The sequence below is a fragment of the Lemur catta genome, chromosome 2 (genome assembly GCF_020740605.2).
Source record: "Lemur catta isolate mLemCat1 chromosome 2, mLemCat1.pri, whole genome shotgun sequence".
Classification (NCBI taxonomy): Eukaryota; Metazoa; Chordata; class Mammalia; order Primates; family Lemuridae; genus Lemur; species Lemur catta.
The window spans coordinates 54846660-54870304 of record NC_059129.1 but is presented as its reverse complement, the minus strand read 5'-3'; the positions used below and the strand labels follow the sequence as shown (position 1 = coordinate 54870304).

General features: G+C 36.4%; 1 protein-coding gene across 1 annotated transcript in view; it reads left to right on the top strand.

The window, feature by feature from the left end:
• Nucleotides 1-23645, top strand: part of LOC123632914 (24-hydroxycholesterol 7-alpha-hydroxylase) — an 88763-nt gene that overhangs the window by 10201 nt on the left and 54917 nt on the right. Inside the window, exons 6-7 of the mRNA XM_045543676.1 lie at nucleotides 2041-2148; nucleotides 6759-6849. Of these exons, the coding sequence (XP_045399632.1) occupies nucleotides 2041-2148; nucleotides 6759-6849 (199 nt within the window). The remainder of the gene's footprint in view (nucleotides 1-2040; nucleotides 2149-6758; nucleotides 6850-23645) is intronic.

Here is a 23645-nt window from a genome sequence, read left to right as displayed (position 1 = left end):
ACAGACAGAATTTGAACTTTGCTGAGGCCAATCCAGTGTTTAAGACTTTGAGAGAGAATTCAGCTTGAACATTCATGAGCAGTTTAATTTCATATTTTGGTGTATCGCTTCTCTGTTTTCCTCTAGCAGTGTTTACACTGAGCTTATATTTTTATACCCCATTGTTAAAAAAAAGTGGGTTAAAAAGAAATTAAGAAGATTTTTTTATCTTCTGCATAAGTAGATTTCAGTGGCCTAATGAAGCAGAAGATTGAGTAAAAATTGTCCCGTTTTTAAAAAATATATACATATTTTATCACATAAATGGAAAATGTGATTTCTTCCATGTTATTATAGATATATTTTAAACTAATATTTTCATTTAAAATTATGACTGCACCACAACATATCAAAATAATGAAATGAATCTGTAGGATTTTCATGACGTATAAACTTTGTCCTATAACAACATGCATTGTAAGTATGATAGAGACCAGCGGTAAATGAAATTCATATCTAAACTATTTTCAATTCTGCTGATTTATTATTACAAAAACAATAACAGTGAGACATCAGGTAACATTTATGAGGTGTTTACCCTGTGCCAGGCATAGTTTACACATTTTATAAAGTAATTTCTTAATTTTTCATAATAACTTTAATACCAAAAAAACCTGGGGATTATTAAACCCAGAAAACTGGCGGATTACAGTAGTCAATTTCTCTTGAAAAAGTACATGCCTTAGTAAGTAATAGCAACAGTCTCTATTTTATCATGTGTTTTATATGCTAGTGTTTTAAAAGTTATTTTCTGAGTGATAGGATCTGAAGCAAAAACTACTACATTGTGATACAATGCAGTTCTCTTAATTCCTAACAAGTCAGAATTAAGGTTTGTGTCTCCAATGAGGCAGTATAACAGAGTGGATAAGAGTGTGGGCTCTGGAGCCAGGGCAAGGCTCATGGCATTGGATCCCAACTCACCATCTTCAAGTTGTATGTTCGTGGCAAAATTCCCTAATTCTTTGTGCTTCAGTTTCCTCATATATAGTGATGAAGGTAATAGTATCTGCTTCTTGGCGTTGTAGTGAGGATTGACATGATTTAAATACTTGTCAAGCACTTGCCCTTAGCAAGCAGTGAATAGATACTAGCTCCCATTATTTTTATCACCTAGACCTGAGTTGTTTAAGATTAAAAGTACACGAGTAACTTAATGAAAATGTTATAGTGCCTGAATTTCTTTTCCATGATAGGAAGTGAACCATTGGCAAAGGCGAATCTGGGGAAACTTCCCCATGAAGAAAATGTCTTAAAGGAATTTGTATGGTGACCTGGGAGCACTCGTAGTAGGTGGCCTTGGAAGGGCTCTCCTCTGAGCTGCCACATTCAAGTCAAACGTCAATACTCTGCATGGTTTTAGAGTATTGCAGTATTTATAATATATTGCAATTCTCTCTCTCTCATGGTGTAGAGGCTGAGAATCTGCGTGATGTGTGGGGGTAGGGTTTCTCCTGAATGCTCCAGAGATCTGTGTTTTTGTGTTGCTTGCATTTTCCTAAGAGCAGAGATTTATTAAAAATAGGACAGGGGTTGGGGGAGAAAGAAAGAAATGAAAACACTCGATTTACCAATACACTTTGGCAAGGCAGAGATCCAAAGTGAATTCTGCCCTCTGAAAGGTTTTGTTTTAAGCACTTTATAGGTACTAACTCGTTTAATTCTCACAACAATTCTATGATGTGGGCACCATATTATGACCATTTTAAAGATGAGGAAACCAAGGCACAGAGAGATTAAAGTAACTTGTTCAAGTCTATCCAGCTCTTAAATATCTGAGCTGGGATTTGAACCAAGGCAGTAAGGCAGTTGAGCTCCAGAATCCGTACTTTTGATTACGGTGCTGCTTGTAAGTATGTGAATCCCTTAGCATACCTCAACTGCAAAGCCCAGGAATGACAAGAGTAATATATTTTGTCTTAAGGAAAATGCATGATCTTTTGTTTATTAACATTCATCTTTGCCACATAGTTACAGTTTGACAATATTTCTTTTAAACAGACATTATTTCAGGCTGTGATGGATATTGTAGAGAAGATAACAAATGAACAAAACTGTCCCAATTATGGGCTGTTAATGCTTTGGGCTTCTCTGTCTAATGCTGTTCCTGTAAGTATATTGATAAAATATGGCTTACCTTGCTGTCTACTGTCCTTTGATTTTTTTTCCCTTCACTTTTCTTTCTTTCTTTTTTTTTTCTTTTCTTTCTTTCTTTTGTTTTTTTTTGGTAGTTCTTTCACTTACTTATGGAGAAGAAAAAAACTATAGTGGATTCAGTTGTGAGATGAAAATCAAAACTGAATACCTAATGAAATCTGGTTAGGTTATTACGCAGAGGAGGCAAAGCAGAGATCCAGAGTGAATTCTGTGTAACAGCATGAAGGAAAAGCTTGCCTTTTGAAAGGGATCAGTTGTGACAACACCTTTTTATGGAGCAGTTTCTGTGTGTCAGGCAATGTGCTTAGTATTGGTGCTGAAAAAATGAAAACGGATTGGTCTCAACCTTTTATTTGAGAGAGAATAGGTAAGTGGATAGTTCCAGGTAGAATCGGGCTTGAATCCAGACATATATCCAGCCATAGCTGTAGAATCTCGTGTCGGTGACTTAAAATTTCTCTGCCTCCATTTCCTTATTGGTAAAAAGGGGAAAATGTACACAAAACTCCTAGTATGGTCCTAGGACTTGGGTACTCAATAAACATAACTCTCGTTTCTTCACAAACTAAATGAGGTAAGACCAGCTGGTACCGATGAATGTTAGCTCTTTCTCTCCCTTGGTCCTGTTGTGTGCACCATTCCCATTTGCAATATGTGACTTTTTGGTCCCATAAGCTTCCCCACAAATGGTGCTGGTGAAATTGGAACTCTGAATACTGCTAAAGAGAGCAGAGACTTTTTTTGACTGTTTCTTTTTTTTAAAGCTGTCATAAGCTAGATTAGAGCCATAAGATTTGTCTGCCACTTCATGTTCAATGCATACCAGTTTCTGGGTCAGGAGGCTCTCATGTTAGCCTAAGCTGCTACTTATATTATCTGAAATTAAAGGGTAACCTTTTATATATATATATATATTTCTTTTTTACTAAACAGGAGTGCTCAACCCATCTCTAATGATAAGTGTGGTCATTTTTCTTCCTCTGTCTTATAACAAAAATAAGGAAGAAGTTTTAAGTATTATTTATTTATTCTTCTTAGGCCTGGGTTGTTTTTATTTATTTATTTTTTATTTATTGTCCCAATTTCACCTACAGCTGCAGGCCTGGGTTGTTAAAGGCTTTGTAATTACTGATATTCTGTTTTCCCTTAACTTGTTGTAAAACTTAGTGGGTAAAGAGCAGAGATAGAAATTCTGGCCTCTCTACTCAAATGTATGTCAGCTGGTAGAATATGTATTTCATCCAGCATGGTCAAGTAAAAATAGTCTAATCCTGTTCCCTTCTCTGTGTACCACTAATGTTATTATCTGACTTTTCTTTAAATAATTTTCTTGGAAACTGATTAAGCTATAGCAAAATTGAAAAGCAAACATCAAAACAACTCCCAAAGCAGCAACAAAACAGCCACTCCTGTCAGAGGATTAATTTTCAAGATCCCACTAGAAACATCCCCCGGAAGAAAGCCACACAAAGCCCCATTGATCTGACACAGGGGAAGTCAGTTCTTTGGAATTTGTTCCTGGCACTGGTCTGAAAGGCTTTAAATCATTCATTTCAGGAAGGAAGTGTCCGATGATTAGAGAAAGTTCCATCTCGCTGGCTTTTGTTGGCACTTCCAAGAGGCAGCCTGGTGTACGAGCAGAGACCCTGGAAAGGTTAGAGTAAGTTCCAGAGCCAATTCCCAGCACTGGGTGACAGTGGGTCAATTGTTTATCTCTCCAAGCCTCAGTGTCCTCATCTGTAAAGTGGGATTAGTGTTTCCTACCTCAAAGGTTAGCTGTTTGGATTATTTTGGTAAGAAAGGGAAAGTGGCTAACAGTACCTGGCTCAGCATAGGTGTTCAATAAAAGTTTTCTTCCCTTACAAAAATTGTCTCCTTAGTTTCAGTCAATCATTACTCTCAATGACACATTAATAATGAACATAGACTGTCCTGGCTTCCAAATGCTTAACTGCTCAGAGGCCCCTGAGTGAGAGTGTCCACTGCTGTCCTGGGTTTTGTGACCTCCATCACTGCTGAGAGAGCTGCTGAAGCCCTGCAGGGGTGTAGGTGGTGGGACCTTGTCCTTTCTTGGAGCCCAGATCACATCCTTATCTCCTCTCTCCTAATTTTGTACTCTGCCTCAAAGCCTGTGAGACTCAGAGCTCAGGAGTCAGATGGGCTTGGTACCAGGTCACTGGAGGCTCCATTATGCTTCAGGTAAACTTTGGTAGAGTGGCCCAAAATATTAACCATAATTTATGAAATTATTTCTAGGGGAAAACCATTCCAAGTTCTAAGAAATTTCTGACTGCCAAATGAATTCTTCAGAATATTTCTCCAAACCCATCTCAAAACTGACATTTTGCCTGTTTTATCTGCTTTTTCTCTGAAGTTCTTTCTAAATACTTTCAGTTGTGATCACCACCCCATCCAACTCTCAACTCCCACAGCACTTGTTGTCTGTAACATGTGTTGACACTTTCACTTTCTTGTACATTTAACTATTTTTTCTTCCTGTGTGTATTCATGTCCCCAACTTAATGTGAAAGTTCTTGGGGCAGAAACTGTTATATGCATATTTGTGTGGACCATGATTGGTGGAAAACCATCTGGCATGTTATGGAGACTCGTTCAATATTTGTCAAATCTGTTTTTGAATGAATAAATTAATGATGTCGAAGAACATGCTCAATTCATCTCTTTGACACAACAAACACAGAGCTTTCTTCCTTATCCCTTCTCACCTTTGTTTTTACCTCCCAAAACAATGGAAAGGCATTGTGATAGCTGCTTCTGCAGTTCAATGAACCAGGTGGCTCTTCTTTATTTTGCCCAGCTGTAACCATGGACTTGACCCCTTTGGCAAAATACTAATTGGTATTGCTGGGAGCTGTTTTTAACGCCTTTCCCAAATGTGGTTGCCCAAAGACCTCAAGGTCATTTGTTCTTGTTTATTGACTCAGTAATAAATATAAACTTTTTATTAACTATTCTCTTTTACATACCTTTTCTTATTTTTAAAAAGTGCCTTAGTTGTTAAACGTAGAAAAATAACATTTTTAAAAAGAGAAAGCTGTTAAGAAAAAAGAAGCATTCAAAATGGTAACAACACTATGTACAACCATTTGTAGCTTAGCTCAATTCCTTGTATTTGTCTTAAAAATAAGTATTATCCAATTTTAATGAATCTCTAAAACTATTAATATATTTAGGCACATAAAATTCTGAACCCTCTTTTTTGTAACTGAAAAATCTATGCATTGTCACTAAATTTTTTTTCTTCCAACCTGAACTCTGACTCTTTAACTAAGATGCATTGAATATGGAGTGGTTATTTAATTAAATCCAATAATTCAGCACTTTCATCTATAGATAATAGCAGAAAGGGGACCTGAATGGGGAGGCAGGATAAGAGATCTCTCTGAGTGTCTGTTTCTTCATCGGTAAAAATGAACTGGATACTCTCTAGGGTAAATCTTTCCTAATCTAGATAATGCCCCAGAAATCTCTGGATTTTAGGTGTCTTGGTTCTCCCGTTCACCTAGTTTGTGTAAACAGTACCATATTTGTCCTTGCACTATCAATTTAATGTTACAAAAAAGAAAACAATGAACAGTATTGAACTTGTGTGATGTGAGCCCTTTCAGACAATTGCTCTTCTTCTTTTGACCACAGAGGGGAGTATTGGGATTATTTAAAAGTGTATAATGTTACCTCATAAAAGAGACAAAAAGACTTAAATTACGCAAGGTACTGCCAGAGTCATTTCAGGACTGATTTTCCTAGATGAAACTGATTTTGCAATAAATGTTTATAGAAAATAATGAAAGGGAAATCCAAACCTCTTTCAATGTTTTTATACAGGTTTACTTTATTACATAACCTAAAAATAGAAGCAAAAACATCTGAGTAGAAAGTTAATTTTTAAGATGTATAGCAGTATAATTTTATCTTATAATACCATAATGAGAAGAGATATGAAATAATTTTGTTTGGCCAGTAGAGAAAGCGTGCAAGTATACTATGTTCAATTGAGATTCCATTGTAAAATGACCTTATTTTTCAAGTTGAATACTTTCATAATTTAGTTTATGGGGTTTTAGGTATGGTTTCCTGGGTTTATTTAAAACAGTCGTGTTTTATTTGCAGAATGTAAAATTTGCTAATCCTTTTATATTTTAAAGAAATTAAATCTTTAAAATGTTTTTGTTTTAGATTAATAATCTCGTGTCATAATTTGTTGCTTTTGAATATTTAAGGTATGCCTATATAATATTGCATATTGCTTATTAGTAACATAAACATTTACTTTCCTCATTTTTTAGTGAAGACAGTTTAATCTTTTTAAATAATATAGTTAAGCTAGAGTGACAGAATAAAATTATAAATCTGACCTCTTACAAATATGTAACATCTCTACTGTTCATAAAATCTACTTATTTTCAAAGATGCTCTTTACTAATCTACTCTTAACATTAATTTAAACATTGTCGTTGTTTCTTTTCTATAGTTAATACTAAATATGCTTTTGTTCACCTTCAAAGAAGTTTATATTTTTGATATATGTTTTTCTTTTTAAGGTTGCATTTTGGACACTTGCATTTATCCTTTCTCATTCCAATATCCACAAGGCCATTATGGAAGACATATCTTCTGTGTTTGGCACGGCAGGTACTGAACCTGAGTTAAGTTACCTAAAAATACACATCTAATAATGCATGTTTGTCACACATTGGCAAAGCGAAACACCTGTGATTTTATAGAAATTCAACATAATTCACAGTTCAACATAATTTGTTATGTGTTTCAGGAATAAATTGATCAGGTAGAATCCTAGAATTAATTACTGTCAAGCATTTTACAGATCATCTAGTACAACTTCCTTATTTTCCAAATGATGAAATAAGTGCTATAGAGATTGTGATTTGCCTAACTTTTGTACTTAAATATATATATGCATATTTTTTTTTCTAATCTCTTGGGTCCTCACCTCAATTGAGCTGCAAGTCCACAGTTTTGAAATTCAGGCTTTTCCAGATTTTACAAAAGTAATATAGTATATCTTCCTTATAATACGTAACAGCCCTAATGGGAGTGTGGAGGTCAGGTAAGTTTTGCCACCAAAGGATTATTAAAAAACAAAGAAACAAAAAATAAAACCCTTACAGTTGTTAGAGCTTTGGGGGGATTAGGAACTGCAGATAAGTTTTTAGTTCAGTTGTGGGCTCTTCATTCATCATCTGTTTTTAAAAGCAGTAATAATCTCAAATGGAGAGGTCTTAACTACTTGTTTATTAAGCATAAATGGACCTGTCTGGGAAATAGATTTTTTAGAAAACCTTAAATGTCAAATTATATATTTGGATCTAAAAACAATGTCAAATTATATATTTGGATCTAAAAACAATAAGAAATGATTTAATTTTCTGAGAAGAAAACAACATGATACTCCAGCAAAAGGTATGGTGCCAATTAACCATTGTCCTTCTGCTCCTCTGTGATTGCGGAAAATATTTTATTTGGAATTTTGTCTTTATTTTGGATTGTTGCTTTTTGAGTTAAACCAAAAAGGAAGCTAGCTTTACCAACATAAATATCTAAGCAACACTGTCTGAGCCTTGGGTGTGAATCAGCAGATGCTGGACCACAGAAATGCTGAGTGTTAGAATCATTGAGTGCCAACAGTGCTAACAGGTTAGATTCTGGAAATACACTGGTGAATGTTAAGAGAAGACCACCCGCCTTTGTGGAGCTTGCATATATAAGGAAAATGGAATGGACATGCCCTCATGTCTGTAACTGGACAAAGGGAGTGCATCCTTGATTATCACATATTGTCCTTTACTATTTCCTTACTAGAGTCTTTTCCTGTTTTACGGTAATCCAAATTCATGGGCTTTAGGAAATAAAAGGTTGGAGATGTGGATGGTGGGGGTAACGTGGGGAATCCTCTCTGACCAAACGGGTACAACAGAAGTGTAGCATTAATCCAAGTTTCTACAATGCTTGAATCTGGAACTCTTGAACACAGTGCTGGTGGAAAAACACAAAACCTTTTCTCTTTTTCTATATTCTTGTTTATGTTCAGAACCCATTGTTCTCTTCTGACAGAAAAATGCTCCTTCAAATAGTAGTACCAGTGTGACAGCTATACTGTATTGATGTTTTCAGCCAATAAGGCACAGAATTGAAAACCATTTATAAAAAACATCAAATATTTTTAACCAGGTTTATACAGAAGCTATTTAGATCAATCCATGCATAAGATGTAGTAGCATCTCAGGAATTTAGATGTTGTGAGAGGAGACCACAGATCTTTGGAGATTGCTATTGAGATATCCATGTGTCCATACAAAGGATCCTGTCAAGGAAAGAGGATTAAAGTACATCATATTAGTCAGGGTTCTCCAGAGAAATAGAACTAGTAGGATACAAACAAAGAGAGAGGGAGAGAGATCTCAAAAGGGACTAATTATAAGGAACTGGCTAGCGTGATTATGGAGGCTGAGAAGTCCCATGATCTGCTGTCTCTGCAGACCCTGGATAGATTAGATGATGCCCTTACATTGGGGAGGGGGATCTGCTTTCCTGAGTCCACCGATTCAAATGCTAATCTCTTATTCAGAAATACCCCTGCAGAGACACTCAGAATAACACTTAGTCTGGGTATTCGACAGCCAGTCAAATTGACACAAAATGAACCATCATAGTAGGCATCATCCAATCCACTGAGTTTTGTTTCTCTGAAGAACTCTGAGTAAACGTTCCCATTCACATTGTGGAGGGCAGTCTGCTTTACTACGGCTACTGATTTAAATGCTAATCTCAACCAAAAGTACCCTTACAGACATACCCAGAGATGTTTAGCCAAATATCTGGGCACCCCCTGATCCAGTCAAACTAAACACAAAATTAATCTTCACATGTGTGGAACAGTAATCTGACTCAATACCACAGTTTTTCCATTTTGTGCTCTTATCTACTGCGAGGTCACCATTTTCTTCTTGGGGTTGTCCTTTGGGAAAGTCCAATGCTGTATCTCTCTAGTCTCACCTCTCTCTCCTAGATCTCATCTCAAGCATTTTGCCCAACTTTCTTAGGTTAATAAAATAAGTCTCAGGGTAAAAACTACTATTAAATACTTGAGAAAGAAAAAGGTAAGACTCACACCACTTTTCTGAAGGCAGTTAGTTCTTTACTTTCATAGCTGCCCTTCAGCCTACTGTTGTCTTGTCTGTTTGTTTACTTTGAAGTTGGAACTTCTTTTGAGCTCCTTGTAAAGATGCTTACTTAGCCCCCATTATTTTGGGTGGTTGTTTTCACTATTCTGCTTCCTCTACCTGGTCCTGTATACCTTCCACCTTCTAATATTTCCTCAGTCTTTGTTATCTGCTTCTTCCCTTTCTTATTTTCTAGCATTACTATGTTTTTATTCATTAAAATTGCCCTTTTTGTTTTAATGGGACGTTGAGACAGAAGAGGGGGTAGAAGTTTGTTCTTGCCTACCATCTTGAACCGTAAGTTTGTATGTATGTAACATACATCCTTTTTTTTTGCATTTATATGTAATTCACATATCATAAAATTCACCTCTTTAAAGTATAAAATTTAGTAGGTTTAGTAGGTTTTAGTGTATTCATAAGATTGTGCAACCATCAACACTACTAGTTCTGGAACATTTTTATCACTCCTAAAAGAAACCCCATTCCCCTTAGGAGTCACTTTCCATTTTCCTGTACTCTCAGCCCCTGGCAACCACTAATCTACTTACTGTCTTGCACATTTGCCTTTTCTAGACATTTCATATAAATGGAATCATATGATATGTGGTCTTTTTGTTTCTGTCTTCTTTCACATTCCATAATGTTTTATTTTATATTACAATGTTTTATATTAATTGATTTTCAGGTGTTGGACCATCCTTGCAATCCTGGGATATATACTACCTAATCATGGTGTATAATCCTCTTTGTTCATTGCTGGATTCAGTTTGCTAGCATTTTATTGAGGAATTTTGCACCTATGTTAATAAGGAATATTGGCCTATAGTGATGTCTTTGTCTGGTTTTGGTATCAAGATAATTCTGGTTTTAAGGAGTAAATTTGGAAGTATTCCCTCCAATTTTTTAGAAGAGTTCATGAAGGATTGATGTTATTTCTTTAAACATATGGTAGAATTCACCAGTGAAGTGATCTGGTCCAGAGATTTTCTTTTTGAGAAGTTTTTTGGTTCATTCATTCTTTCTGTTTGTTACAGGTCTATTCCGATTATCTGTTGCTTCTTGAGTCACTTTTGTAGTTTGTATCTTTTTAGGAATTTGTATATTTCATCTGGGTTATCTAATTTATGAATATACAATTGTTAGTATTTCCCATAATTCTTTTTATTTCTGTAAGGTCTCTAGGAAAGCATATCTTTCATTCCTGATTTTACTAATTTGAGTCCTCTTTTATTTTTCTTTGTCATTGTACCTAAATATTTATGAATTTTTGTTTTCAAAGAACTACCTTTTAGGGTCTGTGGATTTTGCTTGATTTTATTTCTTTGTACTGATTTTCTATTCTCTAATGTATTTCTGCTCTAATCTTTATTTATAATTTGTTTCTTTATTGATATTCTCTACTTAGCTCTTTAGACATGATTTCTTTAGTTCTTTGAATATATTGAAAATATCTGATTTAAAGTCTTTGTTTAGTAAGTCCAGCATCTGGGTTTCTTCAGGGATAATTTCTATTGATTCTTTTTTTTCCCTGTGAATGGTCTACACAGATAGTCCCTGACTTAACAATGGTTTGACTTAAGATTTTTTAACCTTATAATGGCATGAAAGTGATATGCATTCAATACTGTGGTTTCTTATTTCTTATTTCATGTTTCTTATAGCATGTTTTATAATTTTTTTGTTGAAAACTGGACATTTTAAAAAATATAATGTGGAAACTCTGAAAATTAGATTCTTTCCCCTCCTCAGGGTTTGTTGTTGCTGGTGCTTGTCGTTCTTGTTGTTTGAATGTTTAGTAACTTTCCTTAACCAATTCTGTAATGTTTGTATTCTTTATCATGGAGGGCCACAGAAGTCTGTGCTCAGTTAGTATAGTGATCAGCTAGTAAATGGACAGAGATTTCTTTACACCAGAATTTATGTCTCCCATTCTTTGCCAAGCGGCTCCATGTGCACACTGGAGCACACCTTCTACACTCAGCCAGGCAGTTGACAATTCTGCCTTAGCTTTCACTTCCTGCTTCTTCAAGTTTGGCTATAGGTGAAGGCTTAGGGCCTTCTCATATCTTGCCTGAGCATGAGTACAGCCTGAGCCAATGCATGGCCTTCTACATTTCCAAGAATGTACTGGATGTTTTCAAAGCCACTAGCAACATCTCATTCCCTAGCCTTTTATTTTAATCTTTCTGATTTGCCTGTTGTTTGCCCAGCAGTTACCTACTGCATCAGGTAGCTGTGAAGTTAACCAGTTGTCTTTAAAGATTTTCAGTCAGCACCCCTGGGGAAAAGGCTTTTCATACTGGATAAGCTTCAAGTCAGGTCAAATAAAGACAGTCTTGCAAGTAGGGTCTTCCAGGGGACTGTCAAGCTTGTCAACTAATGGGAATTCTCTAGGAATGAGGTTTTGAAAAAGTTCCAATCCTGTTCTGCCCTATCTACTGACTAGTGTGCTGCTGATTTTCACTGTGATTGAAGACTGCTGGTTTTCAAGGTTTTGTGTAGCTGTAAAGAGGGGGATGGTAACAGGGCAAGTTAATATGACATTAAGTTTGTTGTTCTTATCAAGATTTAGGCTGGGCGCGGTGGCTCACGCCTGTAATCCTAGCACTCTGGAAGGCCGAGACAGGTGGATCGCCTGAGGTCAGGAGTTCGAGACCAGCTTGAGCAAGAGCGAGACCCCGTCCCTACTAAAAATAGAAAAAAATTATCTGGCCAACTAAAATATATATAGAAAAAATTAGCCGGGCATGGTGGCACATGCCTGTAGTCCCAGCTACTCGAGAGGCTGAGGCAGTAGGATCACTTAAGCCCAAGAGTTTGAGGTTACTGTGAGCTAGGCTGACGCCACGGCACTCACTCTAGCCAGGACAACAAAGCGACACTCTGTCTCAAAAAAAAAAAAAAAAAGATTTGGCAATTTTTCTTGAATATACATTCCCTGGATTGCTGCAAACCTTTGGTTAATCTCCAGCATCCTGGAAAGATTGATTCTTAGAGTTTTTACCACATTTCTCAATTGCTTTCTAGGGGGGAATTTTGGGAGATCCTTACTCTGCCATTTTTTCTGACATTACCCTGAATCATAAGTTTTTAACTTTCTTTTAGAAAACTTTTGAGATTTATGTGGATTAATCCTTAATTCATCCATTCATTTACTTGGCCCCCAAACATCTTTTGGGTACTCACCATGTCAAAGCATTGAGTGGATTATCAGGACTATGAAGATGAGTAAAGTGTGGTCCATGCTCTTGAGAAAACTCATGAATAAAAAGTGCTTTTTATAAAAAATGAAAGCAGATTTGGAAGCATCCAGAAGATGTTAGGAGAAAAAAAGGAACACTACCACCGTTTCTTTGGAGACGTGTGTACCTGCTGGTGAATGTTGTTTTCTATGTCTGGAACCCTTTCCCTTATTCCTTTTGCTCATCTTCAGTCAGCTTGAATGTTATCTCCTCAGATAGATCTTCTTCTAGACTTACCCTGTGTAAAGTCACTTTCCCTAACTCTGCCCTCATCAATTCTCTAACTTGTCTCATTCTTTATTTCCTCATAAGAATTACTTTTTATTTATTAGTATATTTATTTATTTATCCTCAGTTTCCCCTGCCAGAACATAATCTCTCCAACAACAGGAATTATGTCTGTCTTGGTCTCTGTCATATCCCCAGCTGCCTAGAACCTAAAAATTGCTCAACAAATATTTTCTGAGTGAGCTTAATAAACAAATATAAGAATACATGAAGAGTTCTAAGAGATGAGTATTTTGGGCTAGCCTTCATTTGCAACGCTATCACTCATTTCTCATTTGATAGTTTATATGAAATGAGTGTTTTACATAAAGAATTTTTTGAGAGTTTTCTGCACTTAATTTTTGAGTTAACAGAATCCTAATGTTCTGTGTTCTTTTAGGTGACGGTCAGTCAGGTGGAACCACAAGAGGACATAACAGGAGAGGCATAAGAAAACAAAGTTTATTATACTCACAGGCCCTAGAGACGGGGGTAACCACATGCTACTTAGGGTCACGCACAAAGTGCCAGGTTTTGGTCAAGTGGCAGAAGATAGAAGCAAGAGGAAAGTCAAAGCAAGAGGAAAGTCAAAGCAAGAAAAACAGAACAGGGATGGAGTCAACAGTTTAGCATTGGCTAGTTTGAGTAATTGGTGTGTGCTTTAAGCTGAGGGGGTCCCTAGTGGCCTGCTACCTGGCCCTGGGATAATTAAGGTAGAGGAATATTGCCTCCTGAGGAACTTGGACCAGCTGGAGGAGGTGTGGCCAGGATTGGTTAGTTTGCATATCAAAGGTAGACTCCAGGCCAAGTTCTGTGCTACCTCAAAGAATGACTAACCCCAAGAGGGGGAGGGGTAGTCTCTTCCCAGCTGGCAAGGTTCTTTTCATTTTTAAGATGTCATACATTTAAGAAATATTATTATCAAAAGAATTTACACACATATCATAATTTACAGAAAATTAAATATATGTATATAATGCACCCAGCTCCAGCAAATTTCTGATTGGTGCTTTGAGACACTGAGTAGTCTCAAGCCCTATAATCTGTATGAATGGTAACAAATGCTAACATTTACCTAGGGTTTTGATCTCTATAAAGCATTTTCTTGCCTACGATTTTTATTTTGTCCCCTGATCTTGGATTAAACATACATTATCAAATAGTTGATTATCTAATAAAGAATATTTTGCTTTGCTATAGAGTTTAGGGTACAATTCCTGGAAATTAGTCACTTTGTTTTATATTTTAATTTGTAAATCTCCACACATTATTTCACTCACTTGCCATGACCTCATAGTGTAGTGTGGGCCGTGGGGTCAGATTGCCTGAGTTCAAATTCCCTCTGAGACACTTATAAATAATATTACTATATCCTTACTCAAGTTACCAACTTCTTTAAGCCTGTTTCCTCTTTGGGAAAATGACAAAATAATAATACTCATCTCATGAAGTTATTATGAAGACATAGCAAATGTAAAGTAGATAACACAGTACCTGGCAAAATAGTAGTTGCTTTATAAATTTTCACTATTGTCAAAACTGTAAACCATATCAGTTGTATGAAATATTATAATCTTCACATATCATGGAATTAGTGACTATCATAACTGAGTTTTTCTACTTCCAAACATTAGTCAGTGTTGTTTTTTGAAATAACATAGTTTTCTTGAATGTTTACAGCAATAAATGAATTATTTTTATAGCAATTAGATGCACTTTTGAAGGTGTTGAAATGCAGCAGCAATATAACATGAGTCTATTTATGTCTAATATTGCCCTAGGGGATAGAAATAATAGCAGCAAAAATATCTAATACTCATCTAGCACTTACTAAATACCAGGCCCTATTCTTAGTGCTTTCCTTATTGATTCTTTTAATCCACAAATCATCCCTCCTAAATGTTACTATTTATGCCAGTTTACATGTGAGGAAAATGAAGTAGCAATTAGATAACTTACCCAAGACCACCCAGCTAATAAATGGTAAAATTGTGATTGGAACCCAGTTTGTCTGACATGAGAGTTGATAACACAAATTAACAAATCTCTTTATTTTAAAATTTTACTCAGAAGCACTGAATTATGATGCTTAAATCCATTCCAAGGATTGCTTCCATATTAAGCTTCCTAAAGTATAGCTGTGGCCATACTACATGCATAAACATAAAATATTCCTAAAGTAACTCATACCCCCGAGCCTGATGGTATTGTCTGACTCAGCTTTGCATGCAGAGTCACAGTTTAACCAACGTAGACTTTTGAATATTAGCTAAAACTATTCTGCATTTTCTTTCTCCTGTTTGTTACATTTATAATACTAAATGTGATTTAATTCTGATTATAAGACTTTACCCATAAGTAAGCTTAAAGGCTAGAAAAAAATATTTTCTAAACCATGCAACTCATTTTTGATTTAGAAAATATGACCACTATATTTACAGTCCAATTGCTTTCCAAAACAATATGGTGTGTCTGCCAGGACAATAAAATTACGCAAAGAAAAAAAGGGCAACTGATAATAAACCCTTTAACCAGAGATAAGATTTTTGGTTTATGTGTGCAATCATTTCTACTTGTTGTGTACATATACCTTGTTCTGACCAAGGCCCCTTGGGCATGTGGATCCCAACCCCTCTACCTCTAAGATTTTGTTCCATTCATCACCAGTTCCTTGGTAGGTTCAACTCTTCTTTCTTTCTCCCCTTGCTCTTTTTCCTTGATTTGTCAGATCCTGGTACTCTGAGCTCAGCAACATCCGGGGATCTCACAGCTCGCTCAGAATATATTCTAGAGCTTTCACATGGCCGCAGAGGCTCTTTGTCATCTGACTCCTTTCTACATCAATCACCTCATCTCTGCCCCTTCCCTCTTACTTATTTCACCCCAGCTACATTCATTCCTTCATTCAACAAATATTTGTTGAGCCCCTGTTAAATGCCAGGAACTGTTTTAGGAGTTTGGAATATATGAACAAAACGAAGATTACTTTCCTCTTGGCGCCAACATTCTGGTATAGGAGATAAGACAATTAATAATAAATGTTATGCATAAGTAAACTCTAAAAACATTAGATGGTGATAAATGCTATGTAAAAAGAAAACAGAGTAAAGTACAGAAAATCAGGAGTGCCAGGAGTGGGGGCAGGTGGTAGTATGAAATAGATGAATCAGAGTAAACCTTGTTGGAAAGGTGAGATTTGAGCAAGGATTTTAAGGGGTTAAGAGTTAGACAAGCAGATATTTAGAGGAAGAGTTGGTTGGGGTCCTGGGTTTTTCTTTGATGACAGACTTTTTATTACTGCTTCTGTCTCGTTACTTGTTACCAATTTATTCAGGTTTTGGATTTCTTCCTGGTTCAATCTTGGTAAGTTGTGTGTGTCTAGGAATTTAACCATTTCTTCTAGCTTTTCTAATTTATTGGCATATATTTGCTCATAGTAGTCTCTAATGATACTTTGGATTTCCGTAGTATCAGTTGTAATGTTTCTTTTTTTCCTCTCTGATTTTATTTATTTGGGTCTTCTCTTTTTCTTAGTCTGGCTAATTTTGTCAATTTTGCTTATCTTTTCAAAAAAGCAACTTTTTGTTTCATTTACCTTTTTTTTTTGGTTTTAATTTCATTTATTCCTGCTTTGATCTTTTTTTTTTTTTTTTTACAGGTTAAACTCAGAGTTACCTTTATTTTTTTATTTTTATTTTTTTTATTTCAGCTCTTCATGGGGGTACAAAAGCTCAGGTTATATACATTGTCTGTGTCTTATTTCTTTCCTTCTACTAATTTTGGGTTGGGTTTGCTCATGTTTTTCCAGTTCTTTGAAATAATATCGTTAGGTTGTTTATTCAAAGCTTTTCTACTTTTTTGATGTAGGCACTTACTGCTATAAACTTTCCTCTTATTACTGCTTTTGCTGTATCCCATAGGTTTTTATATATTGTGTTTTCATTTTCATTTTTTTCAAGAAATTTTTTAATTCTCTGCTTAATCTCTTCATTGACCCACTGGTCATTCAGGAGCAAATTGTTTCATTTCCATGTGTTTGTATAGTTTCCAATGTTTCTCTTGTTATTGATATCTAGTTTTATTCTATTACAGTCAGAGAAAATTTTTGGTATGATTTCAATTTTTGTGAAGTTTTAAAGGCTTATTCATGGCCTAACATATGGTCTATCCTTGAGAATGATACACAAGTCGAAGAGAAGAATGTATATTCTGTAGCTTTTGGACTAAACATTCTATAAATATCTAATATGTTCATTTGGTCTATATACAGATTGTCCAGTTTTTTATTTTTTATTTTCTGTCTGGATGATCTATCCAATGCTCAGAGAGGAGTGTTGAGGTCTCCAACAGTTATTATATTAGGGTCTATCTCTCTCTCCAGCTCTAATGATATTTGTTTTATATATCTGGGTACTCCAGTTTGAGATGGATGTATATTTAGAATTGTTATATTCTCTTGTTGAATTGACCCCTTTATCATTATATAATGACCTTCTTTGTCTCTTTTTACAATTTTTGTCTTGAAATCTATTTTATCTAATAGCAGTATAGCTACCCCTGCTCTTTTTTGGTTTCCATTTGCATGGAATATTTTTCTATCCCTTTATTTTCAGTCCATATGTGTCTTTATAGGTGAAGTGGGTTTTTTGTAGACAACATATAGTTGGATCTTGTTTTTTTCTTTTTATCCATTCAGCCACTTTATGTTTTTTGATTAGAGAATTTACTCCATTCACATTCAGTGTTATTACCGATAGGTAAGGACTTACACTGTTGCCATGTTGTTATTTTTGATTTCTGTTTTTTTGTGGTCCTCTCTTTCTTATTCCCTTCCTGTCTTCCTTTGTTAAAGGTGATTTTCTCTGGTAGTGTGTTTTAATTTCTTGCTTTTTATTCTTTGTATATCTGTTGCAGGGTTTTTTATTTGAGGTTACCATGAGGCTTGCAAAAAACATTTTATAACCAGTTATATTAAACATATGATAACTCTGCTTACAGACAAACAATCAAATAAACAAAGACAAATCTGAAAGAAATTCTACCGTTTAACTCCATCCTCCCCCCTGCTTTTTAACTTTTTTGTTGTTTCTATCCATATCTTTTTATATTATTTCTCAAAAAGTTGTAATTATTTTTGGCAGGTTTGTCTTTTAGTCTCCCTACTCAAGATATAAGTGGTTTATACACTGTAATTACAGCAATACAGGATCCTGTATTTGTGTACTTATTGTTACCAGTGAGTTATATACCTTCAGATGATTTCTTATTATTCATTAATGTCCTCTTCTTTCAGATAGAAGAACTCCTTTTTGCATTTCTTGTAGGAAAAGTCTAGTGTTGATGACATCCCTCAGCTTTTTTTTGGTCTGAGAAAGTCTTTATTTCTCCTTCATGTTTTAAGGATATTTTTGCTGGACATAATATTCTAGGGTTAAGGGTTTTTTTTTTCCTTCAGGACTTTGAATATGTCATGCCACTGTCTCCTGGCCTATAAGGTTTCAACTGAGATGTCTGCTGCCAGATGTATTAGAGCTTCTTTATATGTTACTGTTTTTTTTCTTTCTTTCCTTAGGACCTTTTTTTTATTCATGACCTTTGGGAGCTTGATTATTAAATGCCTTGAAGTAGTCTTGTTTGTGTTAAATCTGGTTGGTGTTCTATGACCTCCTTGTACCTAAATATTGATATCTTTCTCTAGGTTTAGAAAGTTCTCTGTTATTATTTCTTTGAATACACTTTCTACCCCAGTCTCTCTCTCTACCTCCTCTATAAAGCCAATAACTTAGATTTGCCTTTTTGCGGTTATTTTCTAGGTCTTGTGGGTGTGTGTCATTCTTTTTTGTTCCTTTTTTATTTTTTTCTCTTCTGACTGTATTTTTAAATAGCCCGTCTTCAAGCTCACTAATTCTTCCTTCTGCTTGGTCAATCCTGCTGTTGAGAGACTCTGGTGTATTTCTCAGTTTGTCAGTTAAATTCTTTGTGTGTGTGTGTGTGTGTGTGTGTGTGTGTGTGTGTATTGAATTCTTAGGCTTCAGAATTTCTGCTTAATTTTTATTATTTCAATCTCTTTCTTAAATTTCTCTGATAGACTTCTGAATTCCTTCTCTATGTTGTCTTGAAGTTCATGGAGCTTCTTCAGGAGAGCTATTTTGAATTCTTTGTCTGAAAGGCCACCTATCTCCATCATTCTGGGATTGGTCCCTGGTACCTTATTTAGTTTGTTTGTTGGGGTCTTGTTTTCATGGATGTTCTTGATGCTTGTGGATGTTCGTCAGTGTCTGGGCATTGAAGAGTTAGGTATTTATTTAATCTTTGCAGTCTGGGCTTGTTTGAACCCATCCTTCTTGAGAAGGCTTTCCAGATATTCAAAGGGAATTGAGTGTCATGATCTAAGTCTTTGATCACTGCAACTGTATCAGCACTAGGGGTGTCCCAAGCCCAGTAATGCTGTGACTCTTACAGACTCCTGATTGTATGACCTTGGTTGACTTGGGTAAGATAAGGGTGAATTCTCTGGATTACTCACTCTCTTCCCTCATTCTCTGTGCTGGGCTGCTGGAATTAGGGGAGGAGTGATGTGGTCACCCCCTTGTGGGCCCCCAGTGCCAGGTCACGCTTGAAGCTAGCCTCGTCTCACCCAAAGCCTATAATGACTGTTGCCTGGCTACCTCTGATGTTCATTCAAAGCCCAAGGGCTCTTTAGTCAGCAGGTAGTGAATCCTGCCAGGACTGGATCCTTCCCTTCATGGCAGCATGTTTTCTTTTGGCCAGAAGTGCCATCCAGGAACTAAGGCCTGGACTCAGGGGTTTCAGGAGTCTGCTTGGTACTTTATTTTACTGCAGCTGGGCTGGTACTCGAGTTGCAAAACAAAGTCCTCTGAACTTTTCCCTTTCTTTTCCCCAAGCGGAAGAAGACTTTCCCTGAGCCGCAGTGCCTGTAGTTGGGGAAGGGGTGACAAAGGCACTGGCTTGGCTGCTGCTGCTTGTGTCTCACAGGGTCACACGTACCCCAAGTCCACTGGCCCCGAGCCAGCGTAGCTGCAGGAATTGCCCAAGGACTGCAGCCTTTGTGGCCCAACTGCTTTACGCATTTAGTTCAGGCTCCAGCAGCCAGAGGTGAGGCTAGCCGGAACTCAGGTTTCATGGTAGAGGATTTCCCTCTGGCTGGTCTAACTGCTCGCTCGGTGGGCAGTGGCAGAATTCTGCCCTGTGCTGTGTTCACCTGTGCCAGGGTGGCCCCGAGTTTCAATGCACAGTCCCACAATCACTTCACTCTCCCTCCCCCAGCCACACAGATTCTCTTTCCCCTGGGCGTGCTAGCACTGCCAGCGGTTGAGGGAGGGGTGGTGTAGGCATTGCAAGGTTGTCTTGTCTGCTCTCTTAAGTGCCTCTTTCCTTGAGATAATGTTAAAACCAGGTAATATGATTGCTCACCTGATTTTTGGTTTTCTGAAGGTGCCTGCTAGTGTGGATAGTTGGTGAATTTGGTGTTCATGTGGAGGGATGATGGCCGTAGGTTTTTGGTCAGCCATCTTGCTCTACCCCCCTCTCTCTTCTTCTCTTGAGGAGCGGATGCCTAGTCCTTCCTAGTTCCATCACCACGAGAACCTGCTAGATTCATGGCTTTCAGACTTCCTCTTCCACCTGATCTTCTGGCTCCTACAGATGTTTCCAGTATAAAAATTCCACTGCACATTGATCACAGCAGAAAATCTGGGTAGCTGTGTCTTCCCGTCTTCATCCCACCGCCTCACACCCCCACTGCCGAGTATGCCTCCTCCTTCCTGTGTCTCCATTCCTTTTCCCCAATAGCTGCACTGTCGCTTATGCTTTTCTCTTCAAATTGATCACTCTGATTATTCTTTCTGTATTTTATCAGCAGTATTTATTAGAGGCAAACAGCAGAACCTAACTCTAGGCGATTTAGTAAATAAATCTATCTATCTATTTATCTGTATATATATAATTTATTAAATGTTTATAGGTAGTTCACAGAACTTCTAGGAATGCTAGAAACCAAGGCGTGGAGGGAATCATTCTCCAAATCAGGCTGCAGACCTGGTCTGTCAAGCACAACCCTGCCGCTCATGCCAAGCACATTGTGGCCACTGGCACAGGATGCTGAATGTCACTGTGTCCCCAGAAATTTCATCCTGCAAAAACTGATGTTGCTGCCAAGGAAAATTTTTCAGTCTCCATTTCCTTACTTCACTAACTCTTGATTCAAAGTCTGGGCATTGGTAGATCTGATTGGCAAAGTCTTATTTTCATGGTAATGTCCTAGCTTCAAGGGAGGCAAGGAAAGCAACAATCTGGCGTTTTTCTGCTCCATGATGGTGGGCAAGCTTCTGTTGGAACACAGGGTTCAGATTTTGCGTAACCAAAAACTGACCTATATCAAGTGTTTGTATAAATAATATATATTTGTATATATGTATGTGAGTATAAGAAATAAATATTATACATGTATATTTTATAAATATATTTTATATTTAACTATGTATCTTTTTATAAATAGAAATATATATATATTTCTATGTCTGTGTGTATATATACACATACTTCTTATCTTTTCTCAGGTGAGGTGACCCTTTGCTTGCAGACTCCATAAAAGCTGACTAAGTACAGTTATATTTCCCCATATTTTTTGTGATACTTCAACTTGTATGAACTATTGACAGTTTTAAAAAACAATGCAGTAATTAATTGGAACACCTATGTGCTAGCCAAAACCAAGTGCTCATCCTCTTTATTTTGTTTATTTAAAAATTCACATACTGATAGTTCAATCAAATTTTGTTTTGTCTGTTTTGATAAAGAAAGAAAAGTTTTTTCCTAAATCTCTTCCTCTTTCTTAGGGTTTTATCTAATTTCAGTATTGTGAACGTTGTACACACAGAGCTGAAGGAGAAAATTAGGTTCTCCATCTTTTTACTTTAATGTTAAACTAGATATTATGGCATATATCATTTTATTTATTTAAATAATTACATTTGCATTTCATTAACCTACCATTATGGTTTACTTCTTTTAAATTAAATTTAATTTTTTTTATTGCAAGTATTACAGGGGTACAAACACTTTGGTTATATAAATTGCTTTTACACTGCCCGACAAGCATGCCCATCCCCCAGACAGTGCACACCACATCTGTTAGGTATGGATTTACCCATCCCCTCCTCCCTCCTCCCACCTGCCTGACACCCTGTGAATGTTACTTCCCATATGTGTATATTAGTGTTGATCAATTAATACCAATTTAATGGTAAGTACATGTGGTGTTTATTTTTCTATTCTTGTGTTATTTCACTTAGAAGAATGAGCTTCAGCTCCATCCAGGATAATACAAAACTAGTTCATCATTTTTTTTATGGCTGAGTAGTACTCCATGATATATATATATATACCATATTTTGTTAATCCATTCATGTATTGATGGGCACTTGGATTGTTTCCACATCTTTGCAATTGTGAATTGTGCTCCTAAAAACATTTGAGTGCAGATGACTTTTTTATGGTATGTCTACATTTTTATTCTAGTTGAAATATAGGAGTACATATTTAGATGCATTTTGTTTTTTTTTTAGCTTTGTTGTGCTTCTGTTTTCAATATAACTACCGAAGTAATACTAGATCATAAAAAATTAATCAACAGCATAAGTACTCACATTTATGGGCAACTGACCTAAAGCAATCTGAGGCATTAATATTTAGGTCCTGTATAAACTGTATTATAAAGCAATTTTCATTTCTAACTCAGGACTCCTATCCTGAGAATCTGCCCATCAGCAGGGGAAAATTCTATCTTAAAAACAAACAAAAAGCAAGCAAATAAAAATGAACTTCAATTTTTTTCCACTGGTTACATTTGGCCTTTTCCACTTATTCTTTTTAACATAGGGCAACATTCACAAGCACACTTTTTTTTTTGCTAATCAGTTTTAATTTCCTTAAGAAATTAATAAATATTTTTCTATTAATTTCCAAAGAATAAGATTGATTAATAGAAATGTACCTACATAGAAACGATCTCTATTTTATATAAATGTCATGATTTGTGTATCGTAAAAGGTACATACAGAATTTTCATTGGACAGAGAGCCAGGAATTGGATTCATGAATTTCAGTCCTGTCACTCACAAATTATGTGACTTTGGATAAAAGAGAACCCTTACTCAGAGCCAATCAATAATGTTCTTTGGCCGGGCGAGGTAGCTCACGCCTGTAATCCTAGCACTCTGGGAGGCCGAGGCAGGTGGATGGCTCAAGGTCAGGAGTTCGAGACCAGCCTGAGCAAGAGCGAAACCCCGTCTCTACTAAAAATAGAAAGAAATTATCTGGCCAACTAAAATATATATAGAAAAAATTAGCCGGGCATGGTGGCACATACCTGTAGTCCCAGCTACTCGGGAGGCTGAGGCAGTAGGATCGCTTAAGCCCAGGAGTTTGAGGTTGCTGTGAACTAGGCTGACGCCACAGCACTCACTCTAGAGTGTCTTTGTGATACTCTGTCTCAAAAAAAAAAAAAAAAAAATCAATAATGTTTTTTGGTACCACTGCATTTTGATTTAGCAGCAGTCGCTATTGCTGACATACTGACACTGAAGGGTGGCCAGAGTTTTTTACATGATGACATTGACTCAGATGGCTACACCTTAGACACTGGTGAGGAAAGATTCTGTCCCTGTTCATAATTATAAACAAGTATAAAAACTAGCAAAGCAATAAGCGAGGA